The sequence below is a fragment of the Cebus imitator genome, unplaced genomic scaffold (genome assembly GCF_001604975.1).
Source record: "Cebus imitator isolate Cc_AM_T3 unplaced genomic scaffold, Cebus_imitator-1.0 Scaffold6, whole genome shotgun sequence".
In the NCBI taxonomy this organism is placed as follows: Eukaryota; Metazoa; Chordata; class Mammalia; order Primates; family Cebidae; genus Cebus; species Cebus imitator.
In genome coordinates this window covers 4,735,860-4,755,438 of record NW_016107321.1, presented here as the reverse complement: position 1 = coordinate 4,755,438, position 19,579 = coordinate 4,735,860, and the positions used below count along the sequence as shown (strand labels likewise).

The window sequence follows — 19,579 nt, the reverse complement described above, 5'->3', positions numbered from 1 at the left end:
TTCAAATTGTCCAGGACCAGTATTGTCCAGGGCCCCACAGGCACAGTTGTGTTTGTGGCGGCTGTTACAAAAGCTAATTCTTGGGCGTTATTTTTTTTTGTACAAAATCTAAAAGTGAGAACAAGAGAAGTCTTCATGCTCATAGCAAAACCTTCAGCACTTTCTTCCAGCCAGTTAGTACTTTGAAGCAAGAGGATGTCAAGCCCATACATTTGGAACTCATTTCCTGTAGATATTTTTTTTTTTCCTAGCTGGCTAGAGAGCTTGCTGTTTTATGTCAGTAGTGATTTGTTGATCTATGCAAAAGACTTAATGTGAACATTTTAAAAGATTCAAGTTTCTTGGTTCTACCAAATACATTTGTCTATATATTCACCGAAATCTAGATATTCGGATGGAGACCTCACCTTGATCTATTCTGGAGGCGATGAATGCAGCTCAGGCTTTCAGCGGATGAGTGTCTTAAACTTTGAGTGCAATAAAACAGCAGGTAAGTGTGTGCTAGAGTTCAGCCCTCCTCTTTGTATTCATGGGCATGTGCTTGTGTGTGTGCACAGGCGTGTTCTTGGAAGTGAACGTTGAATGGAAGAGTCAGATGTCCTTCGGACTGGCCGGTTTTAGCCACCAGACTGAGTTTTTTCTACTGGAGTAGCACTTTCCCCACCCTCACTGCCCCAGTGGACACACACATCCTGTTTGCATTTTCCTTGGTTCTCTCTGCTTGTTTTGGGAATGGGCCCAGCACTGAGCTTGTGGGGAAAGTTTTCGTCTTGAATTTTGGTGCACACTAAACTAAAGCAAGGACAGATTCAGCAGGGGTGGGATGGCTTGCCAATTTCGATTGAGTGACCTCTTCTTTTATGTAATGAGTATCAAGATAATCCTTTTTGCAAAGTGGTAGCCCTGTAGTAGAGTTTGGATCTGGGGATTGCAAAATGTCACTGGGTACATTGAAGCTGGGGGCATGGCTTTCTCTTGAGTGATGAGATGCGCCTTTGAGTCCCCAAGGCACTGGCATTTCAAAAAGCGGCACCACTGTCCATATCTTGAAGATTGTAGACACAGTTGTAGTTATAGAGAGATGATGGGATTCCATCATCATCAGAGATCTGCCTTATCTGTTGACCCCAGGCTGTGACCCCAGGCACCCTGTAGGCCAACCCACCACTGCTCAGAGCACTTGTTCTAGAGCCCAGCCTGGTTTTCAGCCCAAGTGCTGCCTTACCCGGAGTGTCTTTCTGGCCCTTGCTTCCGTGTGTTTTGTATGTTTTTCTATGGCAGAGCTTTGGCTGGCTTGATCACAGGGTGGATTGCTACAGGATTCACTATAGGATGTGGGAGAGGCAGCTGGACATGATGTGAACTGTGCTCTCAAAGCCCCCAAAGATCATGTCTGCGGTGGGAGAGACAGTCAGGCACCCCTGCACTGGTAGCACCATGCCCCTGTGAGCGTCCTAGCAAGCAAGCAAAGAACCAGCCCAAGCCCAGGCTCTTGCTGGGAGGGCTCTCGAAAATGCCTCAACAACCGCCCGCCCCTGGGGTGCCCTTGTTTACAGGTCTGCCATTGCTGTCCTTGTTTTCTGTGTGGCTCTTTTTGTTACTTTCACAATACACACTTTTTTAGTACCTATTTGCTTAGGCCCTACGAGGCTGGAGGGTGATGTGAGGATAGATGGCTCTCTAGGCATTCACTTACTAGAAGCGGAGAGAGGTAAGGAGCATGATGATGGAAGTTCGAGGCAGTGCGTGCCGGAGTAGAGCTAGTGCTTAGTGTCGTCACTCTGCTTCTTTACCAGGAGAGAGGCACCAAGGTCAGCTGGCTGGGATCTGGGCTGGGTGCAGGGGTCAGGCAGTTAAGGGAGGAAGAAGTGCTGCTTGAGCCATGCTACATTTAGGAGCATGCCAGTCCTGTGTTGGGGTGGCTGTAGGGCTTGGGCCTTGAGACATTCAAAGGCATGGGGTGGGGTAGCTGCAAGCAGGTCAGAGGTCACATGCTGGGAATGTGGCTGAAGATGACCCTAGAACGGTGAGTGTGCAGGATTTAAGGAGCTTGTATGTTCTACAGAGGAGCTGGACTATATCTGGAAATCTTTGAAGTCCCAAGGATTTTCAGCAAGGGTGTGGCATACATCTGACTCGTGAATGAGAAAATCAGTATGGCCTCTGGATGCACCTCCCATCTGGTCTGAGCATTCCCCGCTTCCCTCAGCTTTTCCATCATTCTCTCATCGTCCTCACCTTCTAGCCTACTTAGGCTACTAGCCTACTTAGCCATCTCTGTGCTCTGAATCACATCTCCCCTACTCTGTGTCCCCAGTCCCTAGGGATTCAGCCTGCGTCTTCCCCATGTGCCCAGCCCCTATGGTACCGAGCTTGGTTCTGGCTCCCACATCACTCCAGCTGGCTCTCCTGGACTTCCTGCTGGCTTGGGCTGCCCTGCTGTGGTCTGAGTCTCCCTCCAACCTTGTGATGCCCTCCTTTGGCCCTGTTCTGTTCAGGGCTTTTTATTAATGACTTGGCTGAGATCTTTGAGACTGTGCTGATCTCATTTGGGGTTGTTGGGAAGACAGAATCATTATCCAAAAAGATCGAAATGGATGAGGAGGATATGAGAAGGGCATTATATTGTCTCAGACTTACGGGGAAGAGGTGTGGACATTGAGGAGCTGCCAACCAACCAAAGAAAAAACACAAGAGAGAAAAACCAAAGAACAGAAAGAAAGAAAGATAGAAAAAACAAGACCCGCAGTAGAGTGGGGAGATCTTGCCTTGTGGTTGTGAGCGTAGATGAGGCCAGACCCTCGGGGTCTGATTCCCAGCTGCCCTAGTTTTTAGTTATGAGATCGTAAGCAAATTATTTAGCCACCCTAAATGTACAAAACGGTGCTGAAATTGTACCTTTGCTGTAGGGTTTTGAGGATCAATTAGATTAATATAGTCATATGTTACTTAACAATAGGGATATGTTCTGAGAAATGTGTCAGGTGATTTTGTCATTGTGTGGACATCACAGAGTGTACTTACTCACACCTCTGTAAGTAGATGGTATAGCCTACTGCACACCTAAGCTATATACTGGAACCTATTGCTCCTGGACTGCAAGTGTGTACAGCATGTGAGTGTACTGAATACTGCAGGCAGCTTTAATATAATGGTAAGTATTTGAGTATCTAAATATAGCTAGACATAGAAAAGGTACAGTAAAAATACGGTATTATAATCTTATGAAGCCACTGTTGTATATGCGGTCTGGTGTTGACCAAATGTTGTTAGGCAGCATGTGACTATGTACAGAAAGTACTTAAACAGAGTCTGTTTTTCTGCAGCTCGCCCTTATGTAGCTGAGATGCTGAGCTCAGTGCCTGGCCGAGATTGTGCTCAGTACAGATTCACTGCTGTGGCTGGTATTAGAATTATAATGATGATAATATTAAAGATTTGGTAGAAATTACAAATGAGGTATCATTTGCTCTTGGTACAGAATCTTACTTTCCTTTTTCTTAGATCATTACGTAGCTCATGACACCAAACCTCGAGGAGGCACCGATCACGTGGTGGGAGGCTCAGACGAGGATTATCAAACTATCAGGGGTGGGAAAAGGAGTGTTGTGCCCACTGCCCCCTAGCTTGGAAAGGCTCAGGGATAGGATTTCCAACAAGGAGCAAGTCAGTAAAGCCTGCCGAATCTCAGTGTCTGTGGGATGGGGACGTGGCCTGTGAAGAGCTGGTTTTCAGACTTAGACCTAAACTGTTCTGGCTGTTGGATGGGAAGGCTGGGGGGCTCACTCTTGGTGGTAGAAGAGGCTTGATTGGAGGAGCAAATTATAGACAGGTGAGCTGACGGAGCCACAGAATGCTGGTACTGTTAGGAGGTGTGCTGCTAACATTGTGGGGTTGGCATAGGACCTTGGCGTGCTTTTGCTGGGAGTGACTGACTGTAGATGTTTTCCACTCTTGCTTTCACTTTAGGGATGAGCCCCAGAGAACTTGTCTTGTTCAGAGTCACACTGTTAAGTCAGCGGTGCTCTGGGAACTAGAGCTTCATTTCTGTCCTCCTTTCTGTGAGTCCCCAGTGTCACCTAGAGATGTTCAGGAGCCTTTGGGAGCTGACCACAGCCTTGGAGCAGAGGGTTCCACTCACTGCTCTTGCGTTCCTCCTGCCTGCCCATTTTATCTTACACACAGCCTTCTGTCAGCGTCTCCCAAGGTGAAAGGCATCCTGCCTGCCACTGAGGGCTTCAGGTGAAACACCTGAAGCTTCATAGAAGCATCTCTCATCTCAGACCCCCACAGTCTCTAACAAATCTGGACCTGAATTGTTTAACTGGGCAGTTGGCATTGGTCCTGTTCAGTTTCTTCTTTGCTCCTTATCTGTTCTTCAGTTTGGGTCATGTATAGAGTTTAAATTTCTCCTCTTGAATTGTACAGGTAATGATGGGAAAGGAGCTCCTGTATTCACAGGTGAGGTTGACTGCACCTACTTCTTCACGTGGGACACGAAATATGCCTGTGTTAAAGAGAAGGAAGACCTCCTCTGTGGTGCCACCGACGGGAAGAAGCGCTACGACCTGTCTGCGCTGGCCCACCACGCAGGTACTACCCTCTTCGCCATGTGGGCCTCAGACCACGTGTTCAGGGAGCATTTTCCCATGAGTGCTTTTGAAATGCTGTTACTATTTTTTTTGTCAATGGATTGGGTCACAGCCCACCCCACTGCCCCTTTTTTCATGTAGCTGTATGAATTGTTAGAGGGAGCATTGGATTGGGAGATGAAATATCTGAATTTGAGACCAGCATTATTGTTTTCTGGTCAGGTTACCTTGGGCTCATCATAGTTGCATGTAAACTGCCCTGCACCTACAGGGTGTCAGGCCTTGTGCTCTGTGTTTAGAAGCTTTCTGACTTTTTTTTTTTTTCCTGTAAAATTTTTTTCCTTCTGTAACAGCCTTCCCATATTCTCCCCTAACTCTCAGGCCGTATTCTCTCGTAACTCTCAGGCCCACAGGGTGGAACTGTGGTTCAGTTGCTGTCTTTTGACCTTGAGTTTTCACCCGTTTACACACTGCCTCTCTTCCATCTCTAAGGTGGGATCTGCAGCCTCTGCTCCCAGGATTCTTCTGTTTGTATCCTATAGGCAGATGGTGTGCCTTGGGCCGCTGTTCAGTGCTGCCCCAGTGTGTGGCAGGCTTGCCCTTGAGGCTGAGCTCACTGCTGCACAGCCACTGGAAAAGATGGCTGTGCTCACAGCCACAGGCACTGGAAGAGATACCCAGGAGGCAGTAGCACCCCCCAAAGCACACCCCCTGCCCTCGTGGGCTTGGAATTTAGCAGGAAACAGAGCAGATGGAATAATAAGAATGGGAGTCTCGAACAGGGATAATCTGATGCGGGCATTACTGGTTTTACCCTGTTGGCAGCTCAAATTAGGTGCAGCAGGCCTGGAAGCCAGTTGCCTTTGTAAGGGAGAGGTGACATGAAGCAGAGAGAATGACTTGCTTCACGCAGTTACCACCTAGAACAGTCACAGAACTGTTGGCGGTATGTTCTCGCTCATAAGTGGTAGTTGAACATTGAGAACACATGGGCATGAAGGGGAACAGCACACACCAGGGCCTGTTTAGGGTTGGGGGTGACGGGAGGGAACTTAGAGTGTGGGTCAGTAGGTGCAGCAAACCACCATGGCACACATATACCTAGGTAACAAACATGCACGCTCTGCACATGTATCTCGTTTTTTGTTTTGTTTTGTTTTGGTTTTTTAAGAAAGAAAAAGCAGTGGAGAATTGCTGCTTCTGTCTTTTGAGTCCCACCTGGTTTGGAAAATACCAGGTTAGAAAGAAGAATCCCTCTTGTGGAGGGTTTGAGAACCTGCCTCACTGTGAACCCGCCTGGGCAGTGAGTGCTGTCAGTGTTGTCGTGGGTAAACACCCTGTGTGCTGTTGGGAATAGTGCTATTGTTAATTCTGGCACATGTGTGCTAGTGAAGATGTTAGTTTTCTGTGAAGCCGAAGAGTTCTAGCCGCAGAGTCAGAGACCTGGCCGAGGACTGATGTTGCCGCGTTTGCTTGAGCGAGCTGTTCTCCAGGCCTGAGTTTCTTACAGTAAATTGGATGGTGCTGTGATAGATCCCTTAAGTCAATATTTTTTTTTTTTTTAAGCATCACTGTGTACAAGAGACAACCTAGGATCTGTGAGATATGAAGAGATATATTTTTTTCAGTCTACAGACTTCCTGACACAGTTCTGGTCTCTTGGAATCTGGAATATTTGTGGCATTTGCACGTAAATAGCCCTAAGGAAGTTATGAGGCGAGAGCTGAAACCCTTCCTTACTGCTTGTAATAAGACTTTACAGCCCCCCCCCCCCCGGCTCCACCCCAAACTTCCAGTGTTTAGGGCAGGTCCTTGTTCACATGCCTAGTCTTGTATGGTTTTTTTCAGGCTGTTGACATTGGAATGTACTTCTCCAGATGTACTGTATCACCGCTGATGAGTCATGGGGTTTTTGCCTTCCAAACCCCAGTACCTAACCCACAAATGTTTCAAATGAGAATGTGTATTTTTGTATCTTTACCTCCTTCTTTACACACTTTCTAAGAGTAACTCCTTCAGCAACTGCTTACGGTGTGGTTTGCTTTTTGTGGCCATGCCCTCGCACCTGCTTGCCGTGCTCCTGACACTCAGTTGGTGCCCCTCACCTCCTGCAGGCGCCTCATCAGCGTCTGTTTGCCCCGACCGGCTCACGAGCCTTGTGAGTTCAGCGGCCACCCGTGGTACCTTGCTTGTGTTCTGTGGTACCATGCATCCTGTCCTGCAGTCAGTCTGCAGATGTGTAAGAGGCTGCCGATTTCTTTTAGCTGCACAGGTCTTCCCAGGGGCTGAGCTGGGTGCATTATCAATGGTGTACCACTCTACCAGGTCCCAGGACACAGGCCGGCTTCTTGATTGGGTTTTCAGTTTCTAATTTTGTGCTGTGGGGCTTGGGAGAATTTTGCTATTGAGTTCTCTACCCCCAAGTTGGGTATACTCTTCTGAAGTAGTGTTGGGGTATAGTTTGTTTCTGTCACATTGAATGAGAAGCCTGAGAATCTTGGTGAGATTTTGTGCCTTTAGTCTGCCGGGGTTCCAGAAACGTGAGTGCTGGGATTTGAGTGACTAAGCACTTTGGGAGCTTTGGGCCCTTGACCTTTGGCTCAGTCACCATTTGTGACTCACAGAAATCAACATTGCTTTCCGGCTAAAATACTCTTTTGTTTTGTTACAGAACCAGAGCAGAATTGGGAAGCCGTGGATGGCAGCCAGACGGAAACAGAGAAAAAGCATTTTTTCATTAATATCTGTCACAGAGTGCTGCAAGAAGGCCAGGCACGGGGGTGTCCCGAGGATGCGGCAGTGTGCGCAGTGGGTGAGTTGTGCCCGGAGGGAAGATCTAGGTGATGCTTTCCAGGGCATGTGGCGCTCAGCGGCATCCTGTTTGGGATGAGTTAGAAGATCATCCTGTGGTCATCTAAGCCTCCTTTGTCTGTATTCACATAAAGAATGGTAAAAAAATTGTTATTCCTAACTCAAATGTCGATAACTGCTTGATGCCCTCTGGAGTCCTGAAGTTGGCTGAAGCCTCCTGACATGGGCTAAAGCCATAACTGGGAGCAGAAGGAACCATGTGGAAAATACAGCGTCATCTTTTTAGTCTGTAACCTGAAGAATAACATTGCCAGCATTTGTGTACAAGTGATTTTATTTTTTTCAACAACTTTATTGTCTAGAGTTGTTTAAAAGTTATGGCTTAAGGGAAGTGTAATCTCACCTGTAGCCCTAGTAATCAGAGGGGCTTGTATGCTTTGCTTCCTTTTGCTATCATTGTTTTGGTCCCTTCACTGTCATGCAGAGACTCCTCACTTATTTGATACAGGTATTTAGCACATTCATTTTTGTCATTTATGACTTCACCTTGAAAATGCCAGGCTATGAGAGTAGTGAGAATCTGTTATAAGCATTCAGTAAGGAACTGGGAGCCTTGGATGGATTTTAGGAATTAGCCCGGTATTCAGAATTGCTGGTGTGTCTTTCAGAGCAGGTTCAGGCATGTCCATGTCTTTACGTAAGAAGGACTTTGGAACAGAGTTTTAATCCTTTATAATAAAAAGCAAATGAACCAAGAAGTAAGTGGCCTCCTGCTTGGGTTGCTAAACAGGTTTTGTTAGCTTCTGCTTTGGATGTGAGATACATTCTCACCCTTTGGCTGTGCTTTCAAAATACTTGGTGTCTTGGGGTAGCTAAAGCCCTGACAGTAGGGGACAGTGTCACATTACGGTTGGTGCTGATGCATGTTGCAAGCCATTTGGTCTTTCTTGCCTTGGGAGTTCATGGCACTTTCCTGCTGAGCCTGTGGATGACCCTGCAGGACCTTGATATGGCTGTTAACATCTGGTCAAATGTGGCTTTCTAGGGAAACCTATCAACGGCCCTGATGGGTTAGGTGGGCTGGAGAAGGGCTGCACCTGCCGGGTTTGGGCTGATTTATTTCCTTCCCTCCCTCTCTCCCTTTCTTTCTTTTTTTAAACACATTTTGTCTGCATGATAATTTTTAACCACATCTTCTGCTTTTTCCCCCCTTTCTCTTCCAGATAAGAATGGAAGGAAAAATCTGGGAAAATTTATTTCTTCTCCCACAAAAGAGAAAGGAAACATTCAACTCTCTTATTCAGATGGGGATGATTGTGGTCATGGCAAGAAAATAAGAACTAATATCACACTTGTGTGCAAGCCAGGTAAAAATTTAAAAAACAAGGTGAAATCTTTTACTGGCTTCTGCCAGAGGTCCTGCATTCTTCATATCTCTGTTCCTCATCGGTTACTGCAAAGGTGATCAGACAGATTGGCATAGTGTTAAGCATTTTGAGTTCCAGAATCTTTGGTAATGGGAAATAGGTCATTTGGATTTTTTTCCCCATCCGCTCCCCCAAACTAAACCAGAAATGGAGAAACCAGATGGTGTCAGAAGAGAGTTGTGGGTCTCAGTGCTGCATCCTCTTCCTTGGGACTGATACAGGGCCAGTCTTGTGGTTACTTAACTTCCTCCAAAGGGGAAAAAATCATTGTCTGTGATGTCACTACTGAAACATAATGTTAATTTTTATTACTTTTATTTATAGGTATATGTTGTTTTTACCAAGTCAGAATTTTTATATGTTAACAAATCTTAATGTTTTTCAAAGTGTAGTATTTTATAAATACTCGTCTATGTTTGACAGTTCTATTAATAATTTTTAGGAACTTCCTTGTTGATGTGGTGTGGTTTTATTTTTTTTACACAGTTTCCTTATTGTTGGATTAATATGGCATTTCTAGTGTTGCTAATTGTGCAACACTAGAAATGTATCCTCTCTCTGCCTCCCATTGAAATATTTCCTTAGGATAAGTTCCCCGCTGTAGGCTAAAGTCAAAAGCTAGGGTCATTTTATTTGTTTTTTTATGGTAAAATATACAACATAATGTAAAATTTACCATCTCACCTGCTTTTAAGTGTGTAGCTCGGTGACATTGTTGTGTAATCACCACTACCATCCATCTCCAGAACTTTTTCATCCTCCCAGACTGACACTCAGTTCCCATTAAGCACGAGCTCCCCATTCCCTCTCTTTGACTTTGTCTCTGTGGATTTAACCGTTTTAGATACCTCATATAGGTGGAATAGTACCATATTTGTAGGGCTGTTTTTTGATCTTTCATGCATTATACCTCATTCCCCACTGTCCCTTCCAAGTTTACTTCTAGCAGAGTAAGAATGAGGTAAGATTTTTAAGGAATGAATGGGTTAGTGATCCCCATCTCTTTTCCCCATTGACAGGTGATCTAGAAAGTGCACCAGTGTTGAGAACTTCTGGGGACGGTGGTTGCTTTTATGAGTTTGAGTGGCACACAGCTGCTGCCTGTGTGCTGTTTAAGACGGAAGGGGAGAACTGCACGGTCTTTGACTCCCAGGCAGGTATGTGTCTGAGCAGCACCTCTGGTTTAATGTGACTTGGAACCACTTAAGGTTTTTTCCTAAATATTCTCTGTGACGGTTTTCAAGGTAACCTGCCTTAGAATTTTATTAATGCTGTTTGAACAAAATTCTGAACATCTGATGTTCGGGGCTTATTTGAGATATTGAAAATACCATCTTGAATGCATTATTGAGGTGGGTTTGCTGAATGCAGAACTTTCGGAACACAGGGAATAAATTCTGTTTGAAAAGGCTTTCACGTGAATTCGAGGCAAGAAACTTCTCTGAGGGAGACCTTACAAAAAGGCCATAATATTGTGCTCATCCTACTGTGAACATGCTGGTTGTTTATTACACCAGCAGTTACGGGCTTTGAATAGGGCTCTAGGCTAACGCAGTAGAAGGGAATGGTGGAGTTGGATCCATCTCCAAGGGAAATGTTAGTAATCGCAGTCCTGGTGGCCTCAAGGGATAGTGTCTCTTCTGCCTCCTCTACTACTTCCTGCCATTGGGAACCTCCTGGGAAGAATCTCTCCCTTTCGAACTATGGGGTGAGACCATCCTGTTGACTGTTCTGACTGACCTTCCATACTTTTATCGTTTTTATTCTTTCTTAGGATTTTCTTTTGACTTGTCACCTCTCACAAAGAAAAATGGTGCCTATAAAGTTGAGACAAAGAAGTATGACTTTTATATAAATGTGTGTGGCCCAGTGTCTGTGAGCACCTGTCAGCCAGACTCAGGAGCCTGCCAGGTGTCAAAAAGGCAAGTAGCTTCTCAGTTCTGGTTCATTGTTAGGCATTATATGCCAGCAGATATTTTATTCAGGAATAGGCGTGCTCTCAATGTCATTGCTTTTTGACAAGCATTTAAATACTGATGAGACCTGCCTGAAAACTGTTAGGATGTTAGGAGCTTAATTTCCCAGAGAAAGGAGCAGGCCACATTTTTGGGAAAGAAGGGTGGGTTGAGGTCATGCCTCACTTCTGTGCATTTTGTACTTCTCAGCTCCTAGATATTTATGTGCGTATTTCTGCATTCTGTGTGGCATTAGTTCAGATGAAGTGAGTTGTCTAAACCAGTGGTGCTGAGAGGAGATCTGGGTCTTGGTGTCCCTGCTGCAATTAGAGACCTTGTGTGGGTTCCTGTGGTCTGAAGCCTGGGCCTACGCCTGGCGGCTCCCCATGCCGCTCGCAGGCCCTTCCTTCAGTGTGGCAGCCTTGGAGTGCTTCTGCCCCTCATGTCTTTGCTGAGAGAAATGTGTGTTTATTTTAGTGATGAGAAGACTTGGAACTTGGGACTGAGTAATGCGAAGCTTTCGTATTATGATGGGATGATCCAGCTGAATTACAGAGGCGGCACACCCTATAACAACGAAAGGCACACGCCGAGAGCTACGCTCATCACCTTTCTTTGTGATCGAGATGCGGGGGTGGGCTTCCCTGAATATCAGGTAGGAATGTCTATCCCTCATCGCGTTCCCTGAGGGTACACATATCTGTGGTAGGCCCCCCCTCCTTTTTTTTTAGATGGAGTCTCGCTGTGTCACCCAGGCTGGAGTGCAGTGGTGTGATCTGGGCTCGCTGCAGCCTCCGCCTCCTGGGTTCAAGTGATTCTTCTGCCTCAGCCTCCCAAGTAGCAGGGATTACAGGTGCGCGCCACCATGCCTGGCTAACTTTTGTATTTTTAGTAGAGACGGGATTTCACCATGTTGGTCAGGCTGGTCTTGAACTCCTGACCTCATGATCTGCCCCCTTGGCCTCCCAAGATGCTGGGATTACAGGTGTGAGCCACTGTGCCCAGCCTGGTGGATCTTTTATTGAGAAGCAGAACTTGTATCAGTCTGGGTTTCTGGCTAAATCATCACCATAATTAGATTTGCCAGGGTTCCTGGGCATATTAGTTTTTTAAGCTGTTTATTTTGTGGGCTGTGCACATCAATAACAGCCGACAAGCTTTTCAGTTTTGGGTATAAAACATGCAAAAGCATTAAAAAAGTCCTGAATTAACCCCCACTTAGCAGAGGCTACATTTTCATCCCAATTTATTACTCAACTGTCTTCCTTTTAATAAAATAGAGAGAGATGGTCAGAGTAAGCTCTTTTTTACATGGTTTCTCATTGGGGACAATGCCCTTGGCCTTTTTTGAATCCTAGTTTATGTCACGTCTTTCTCTTTTTGCCATCCCTCCCTGTATTTCTCTGTGGCCATGGATTAGGAAGAGGATAACTCCACCTACAATTTCCGGTGGTATACCAGCTATGCCTGTCCGGTGGAACCCCTGGAGTGTGTGGTGACCGACCCCTCCACGCTGGAGCAATATGACCTCTCCAGGTGAGGCAGAGTCAGCTGCTCTGTTTTTGGCCTGGTGCAGACACTGAGGTTGCGGATGTTGCTGGCGAGCATGTGACTGAGCTGATGACAGGGAGCAATGCTGGCTTTGGGGCTGCAGGACCAAGGTGGGGCATTTTCAGCAGAATGAATTCTAATAACGGTCTGGTTGCCTTTGGGATAGCAACCAGTCTTGGCCACAGCGTAGCCTCAGCCTTTAGCGTCATCATTTAAAACAATGACTGTCAGTGCAGAGACACGGGGGACAGTTAAGGTCCACTGCATACTGAGTTTATTGGAGGTTGAGTATAATCCTGGTGCATCATGAGCCCAGGCAAGCCAGCTTCTTGCAGTGTGATTAGTGGAGCATGTTTTATTTCATATCTTTACTTTCCAGCTACATAGAAATCAATTAGACTGAAATGTGTAAGCTCTTTAAAAGCATATACATTTTGCTTTGAAATTTTAGTCTGGCAAAATCTGAAGGTGGCCTTGGAGGAAACTGGTATGCCATGGACAACTCAGGGGAACACGTTGCGTGGAGGAAATACTACATCAATGTGTGTCGGCCTCTGAATCCAGTACCGGGCTGTGACCGATATGCATCAGCTTGCCAGATGAAATATGAAAAGGATCAAGTGAGTCTGCTTTCACTGCGTGTCCCCCTTTCCCTCCTAATTCCATGACTTAGTGGGAAGAGGTGGTTATTTTGGGATACCCAGATCAAAGGGGGCATGGCTGCTTGAGAGAAGCCCTCTGAGGAGGAGTGGGGCCTCCGTGTGAACTCATCTGCCTCCTGTAGGAACAGAAGTGTGTCATACAGGAATCATCGTTCACATGGAGAATGCTGTGTTGGAGACCTTTGATCACACAAAGGACAGAGGAAGCACCGAATGTTTATGTCTCGCCCGAATTCGAAAGTGTCTGAGGTGCTTTCAGCAGACACCTGTGAAAAAGAGTTTTGCTTCCAAAAGCTCTTGCTTCTAGATTGATTAGGGGGAGAAACCGGTTTGGGAGACTTTCTGTGGGTGAACTAGATTCAAGCACATGTGCCCTCATTCGCTGCAGTTCGTCACTGGGTTGAATGTAGTCACCGCCAGAACGTTTGCACGTCTCCTGTGGTCGTTGTACATGGTGAATCTTAAAATAGAGATGTCTCTGGAAGTTGGCTTCTGTAAAAATAGCATGTTGGGAATGTACTTTTTTTTGGCGTGTGCTAATGGCAGCTTGGAGGTTTTAAAGGAAGGTGGCAACTGTATTATGGTGGTTAGGAATTGAGTTCCTGGTTGTGTTTACCTGTGCACATGTGTGTTCTTTATTGGAGCAGTGACTTCAGTGTACAGTCAGTCCTCGTTATTCACAGACTCTGCATCTGTGAATTTGCCTGCTTGCTGACACTTGTAACTCCAAAATCACCAGGCGGAGTGCTTTCACAGTCATTGTTGGAACGAGTGTATGGCCCAGTGTGCATAGTGCCCGACAAGCGTGTTCCTGGTTGGAGTTGAACAAGGTGATGCTCTGGCCTCTTATTTCTCTCACCCTGAGATGAGCAGAGGATGGAGAGGGTGAGGCAGTGCAGCGCAGAAACTCCAGCCCTGGGGCTTGTTGGAGGGGGTCTGAATTCCAACTCTGGCATCCCACTCAGAGATGCCCCAGAGCTGGAGCTTCCACGCTGCATAAGCTTGTAAGGTTTTCCTAAGAGAAGTTTCTTGCCTAGAATTCACACTAAAGCCTTTCCAAACATGATTTATTCGCTTGTGTTCTGAAAGTTTAGTGAGGAAGCCTTAGGTGAGCCACTTAACACTCCTGAGCCTCGTTTTTCCTTTTGTAAAATAAAGAGAATAGAATCTGTCAGCATGAGTTGTCTTGGGATTTAAGATTATAATCTGTGTGTAAAAGATTTGTTTGCCTGATGTGTAGCCAGTCAGAACGCTGAGATACTGGGGATTACAGTAGAGAAAGAGTTTAATTGTAGGGCAGACGAATGAGGAGATGAGAGGAAACCTCAAATCCATCTCCTCAAGGAGTTTGGGTATAGTGATTTTAAAGGGGTTTGGAGCGGGCCAAGGAGTGGGGATCGTTTATTGGTGGAAGAGTGCAGGGTGAAGTCATGGGGTGGGCAGATAAAGAAGCTGCATTTGGTTCCTCTGTAGGGGGTCTTCAGAGTGGTCGGTGTCAACCGTTCCATTGAAATTTAGGGATCTGAAGAACATCTTATGCAATTCTTAAATGAAAGCCTTATGACTCTAATGGCAGTGATTCTTTCTGTAGCAATAATGGGGATGCAAGTAGTATCTAGTGCTATTGGACTTTCAGTTACAGGCCAGTGTGCAGCCTGATTAGTGCTTAATTGCATGCCCGGAACCCAGCATGCAGTTCTTGTTAACTCTGTGTGAGGATGGTTTCCTGTTCCTTATGTAGTAAGGGGATTTCTATATTCGATAATTTATTGTGTGCTGCAACTTTATAGAGTATAAACATCACCAATAATGAATCGACTACCTTCAGAGGGAAAAGCCTAACAAGACTGGTTTTCTTGCAGGGCTCCTTCACTGAAGTGGTTTCCATCAGTAACTTGGGAATGGCAGAGTCTGGCCCGGTGGTTGAGGGGCGTGGCAGTCTCCTTCTGGAATACGTGAATGGGTCGGCCTGCACCACCAGCGATGGCAGACGGACCACGTACACCACGAGGATCCATCTTGTCTGCTCCAGGGGGAGGATGGTAAGGCACTGATGCTGGCCGGTGATCGTAACTGCTGCATGTTTTGACTGAGCGTTGCCTGATGTGTCTCTTGACAGAAATGAACGGTCTTGGGGTGGATGGCAGAGTTAGGCAAGACTTAGTTCTGTTTAAGGTCAGTGTGCAGTATATATGTACACAGGCAGGGGGTGATTTGTGGTACCTTCATGGCTGCGATTTCTGAAGTGTAAGCTTCATCTTTTGCTGTGGAGTTCGAGGCTATGGTGTGATGTGTGTTGTACTTTCTGAGTCACACAGACATTATCTTGCCTCTTAGTTCTTGTGAGTTGATGATCTGAGGATTGTGGGAGTGGAATGCAACTTAGATATAGTTTGGTCCTGTAGGGGCCAAGGGAAAGCTTCCCTTTTACTCTTTGAAATTTCCCTGGAAATCAGCTGTTAATAGGAGAAAAGACATGTAAAATTTTAACATGTATAGCACTGGGGAATAAGTAGCAGGAGAAAGATGACCCAGCAGCCTAAAGCAGCACAGAAGTTATATGCCCTATTTCACAGGGGAGAGGGAGATGGGGGATGCAGACGGTTATTTTGAGGAGGCAGCAAGTGATTTTTAGGAAGAAAGAATAGACAGAAATTAACTTGCAAATGATTCTCTTTGGAGCCTGAATGAGGCAGGCATTATCTTCTGTACAAGTCTGTCCAGGTGTGATTGCTGTCCTGTCTTTTTTTCTGGGATAGATAATGAGATTTCTGAATTTCTTTGGAAAGAAGCCTTTTTGGTCAGGTAAGGAAATTCCGGAGAAAGTCCCTCCCTGTGCTTGGGGGTGGAGGTAACAAGGCACGGTTAAAAGGACGACCTTGATTCTCAGGCAGCTTCTTAGCATGTCAGAGCACTGGTCCTTGGGGTATTGCTTTCTGAGCCCCAGCAGTCCAAACTTCAAAGTCCACAGACGAGGAATCTGAGGCTTGGTGTAGCTTAGGCCTGTGGGTGAACAGTGAGGGCTGTATGTGTAATACAAAACAGGAATAAGAAATTAAGGCTGAGGGCTTGGCACGGTGGCCCAGATCTAACCCAGCACTGTGGAAGGCTGACTTGGGAGGATCACTCGAGGCCAGGAATTGGTGACCAGCCTGGGCAATATAGTGAGACCCCATCCACAAAAAATAAGAAAATTTAGTCAAGTGTGGTGGCACATGCTTGTAGTCCCAGTTACTCTGGAGGCTGAGGCAGGAGGGTTCCTTGAGCCTAGGAGGTTGAGGAGTCAGTGAGCCATGATTGCACTGCAGCCTGGAAGACAAAGTGAGCCCGTCTTAAAGAAAAACAAAAAAATTGGGAGGCAGAGATGGGAGGATAGTTTGAGCCCAGGAGTTTGAGACCAACCCGGGCAGCCTAGTGAGACCCCATGTCTACAAAAAAATAAAAAAATTAGCCAAATGTGTTGGTGTGCACTTGTAGTCCCAGCTACTCGGGAGGCTGAGGTGGGAGGATCACTTGAGCCCAGGAGGCAGAGGTTGCAGTCAGCTGAGGATGTGCTACTTTATGGCAGCCCCTGGGTAACAGCGCAAGATCCTGTTTCAAAATAATAATCGTCATAGTAAAATAAATTAAGGCTGGAAGATAGAGGAGGTGAGTGGGATTGCTGTTAACCCTGAGTTCCTTAGCCAGGGGAGAACATCAGACCATGTGGCGTTTGCTCTGTTCTTCTTCCCATGGAAATGCTTTGGGGCCACTTTGTACAGTACCAGTTGCTTCTGTTTTTTTTTTTTTTTTTTTTTTTTTTTTTTTTTTTTTTTTTGAGACGGAGTTTCGCTCTTGTTACCCAGGCTGGAGCGCAATGGCGCGATCTCGGCTCACCGCAACCTCCGCCTCCTGGGTTCAGGCAATTCTCCTGCCTCAGCCTCCTGAGTAGCTGGGATTACAGGCACACGCCACCATGCCCAGCTGAATTTTTGTATTTGTAGTAGAGACGGGGTTTCACCATGTTGACCAGGATGGTCTCGATCTCTTGACCTCGTGATCCACCCGCCTCGGCCTCCCAAAGTGCTGGGATTACAGGCTTGAGCCACCGCGCCCGGCCCGCTTCTGTTTTTTAATTGGGGTAAAATATATATAACATAAAACTGACGATTCTCACTGTCTTTGGGTTACGTACATTAAGCACGTCTCTCGTGTCCTGTATCCATGACCAGTATCTATGTCCAGAACTCCTTTTCTTTTTTTGAGACAGGGTCTTACCCTGTCACCCACACTAGAGCACAGTGTATGCAATCATTGCTAACTGTGGCACTGCAGCCTCGACTTTCTGGCTTCAGGTGGTCCTCTCACCTCAGCCTCCCGAGTAGCTGGAACTCAGGTGGAGTTATGTGTAGTTACCAAAATAGTTTTTAAATATTTTGTAGAGAGGGGCGCCTCTCTATGTTGCCCAAGCTGGTCTTTGAACTCCTAGGTTCAAGCAGTCCTCCTGCCTCAGCTTCCTAAAGTGCTGGGCTTATAAGTATGAGCCACCAGACACAGTCTAGATATTTTGTGATGGTCTGAAATCTGATTGCATTTGTCAGCTGAAGAATGGTGAGGTTCCTGAATTTGGAAAGGAGAGTTTTGTTTCTCATAAAGGGTTACACCCTACAGGGTGGCAGTTTCTGACAGGCTGGGAAGCATAGCCTCAGGCCAGAAGCCAGAAACAAGCACTTGGAGGGAGGAAGACTAAGACAGGAATGGATGCTGAGCATGTTAGCCAAGTATACATGTTCAGCAGGTTGCAGGGAGGAGCTATGCATATTCACGAAGAGGTGGCACACACGTGCATGGTAGGCTGACGTGTGTAGCATGTGTCCCACGTTCATTTTGTGTTGGAGACGTGACATTTAAGTGTATTACAGTTAGGCCCTGTATGTCAAAAGGTGAAGCAAAGGACACAAAAGCCCTCTATGTGGAGCCTCTGTAGACGGCAGGACCACCTGGGAATTGTGGTCTCTTATCAGGAGGAAATACTGATTAACTGTTTTGTTGTCAGAACCACAGAAAGGATGGACATTGGCAGGCCGTGGTATGATACCAGCAACAGAGTCTTTCAAAAGGGCTGGCTTCTGCTTAGCACTTAGGGAAGAAGGCCTAGCAGTTAGTGAGGAAAGGCGTGTAATGAAATGTGTCTCCCCTCCAACCCCGTTATGGACAGGAATGCAGCTTTTAAGGTTTCTCTGGGGTCTCCTTGGCCAAGAGTGGGATGTGTTTGGTCAGTTGTGGGGCCAAGGATTTTATTTTTATTTCTTATCTTATTGCCTGTAGTTTTAAGTTTATACCAGGGTCATGTGTTTTTGAGAAATTATCAAACGATTAGAATTGCGGAGAGACTAAGCTATGTTCACCATCAGCTACATTATTAATAGTCCCTTGTTAAGGGTGTGTGGCCGCTTCATCCAGCCCAACTGAAATGAGCCAGCAGGATGCGTTCCTGCCCTGCAGTGGCCCAGTGGACGCTGTGTCACTCACGTGCTTGGTCCAGTTTGTCATTGGCTAACATACTCTTCTCCCTAAGAGATACTTCCTTTAGAGTTGAAGATCCCTGTGATCAGGGAATGCATGACCGGCAGGCTGAGCTTGGCCCGCCGATCTCCGCAGGAGGTGTTCTCTTGAGGTTGTGCATACTCTCCTTAGGTTCACCTTGAGCTTGGGCCGCCCACTTATCTCAGTCTCAGCGAGGATCCAGGTTCGGGGTTCCACGGGGATGTGGCCAGGTTGTCGAGTTCAGCCTGGTGATCTCTGTTCTGGGGAGCATCTGTGCCTTCTCTTCCTCTGGACTGCTCCCTCCCTCTCTGGTTTCTTGTTGCTATTGAGACACTGGGTAGTTCCAGAAAATTCTTAGACCCTGAATTTTCCAGCTTTTCTGTGATACCTGATTTAGTTTACACAGTAACTTCACATTGTCATCGTGCCTGTCAGCACTCATACGCGGCCTGCTACACAGCGTGGCCCAGGGAAGACACTCACTGAAGGAAGAAAGGCCACACTCCCAGGGAATTTGTAGTCCCAGAACTTTCACAGGTTAAAACTCAGTCACTTTCACAACCACATTGTGAAGTGGAAGGAGCAGGTGTGTTTTTATTCTACTGCTAGTGTTGGTGAGGCCTGGAGTGGGCAGGGGCTTTCCAGGGTAGGAGCCAATGATGGGCAAGGCTGTGGACTCAGTGTTAGTGGCTGTTGTTCCTGAACCCGTGACCCTGGGCAGGTGTCTTTACTTCTTTGTGCCTCAGTTTTCTCATTCGTAGGCTGTGTTTGTGGGTCACTGTGAGGCGCAGTTGAAAAATGCTAACAAAACTCAGTGCAGTCCTGGTGTGTGATAAACACTCAAGAATTGGCAGCTACCATTGCCCACGTGGTAGTGCTGCTCTCACAAAGGTAATGGCTCTCTGGGGAACTTTTTATGGAAACCTACACACGGAAGGGTATGCAGATGATAATGAGATACAGCTCGGTGAGTTTCTGCAAACTGAACATGGCTAAACAGGACACACATCAAGAAAGAACATGCTACCTCCCAGGAGCCTTCCTGTGCCCATTCC

General features: G+C 46.5%; 1 protein-coding gene across 1 annotated transcript in view; it reads left to right on the top strand.

Annotated features, from left to right (window-relative positions):
* The window catches only part of IGF2R (insulin like growth factor 2 receptor), a 124,770-nt gene that overhangs the window by 60,092 nt on the left and 45,099 nt on the right, over positions 1 to 19,579 (top strand). The window contains exons 10-19 of the mRNA XM_017538048.2: positions 387 to 490; positions 4,429 to 4,593; positions 7,264 to 7,404; positions 8,627 to 8,770; positions 9,850 to 9,987; positions 10,605 to 10,752; positions 11,263 to 11,440; positions 12,206 to 12,321; positions 12,788 to 12,956; positions 14,861 to 15,040. Coding sequence (XP_017393537.1) covers positions 387 to 490; positions 4,429 to 4,593; positions 7,264 to 7,404; positions 8,627 to 8,770; positions 9,850 to 9,987; positions 10,605 to 10,752; positions 11,263 to 11,440; positions 12,206 to 12,321; positions 12,788 to 12,956; positions 14,861 to 15,040 — 1,483 coding nt within the window. The remainder of the gene's footprint in view (positions 1 to 386; positions 491 to 4,428; positions 4,594 to 7,263; positions 7,405 to 8,626; positions 8,771 to 9,849; positions 9,988 to 10,604; positions 10,753 to 11,262; positions 11,441 to 12,205; positions 12,322 to 12,787; positions 12,957 to 14,860; positions 15,041 to 19,579) is intronic.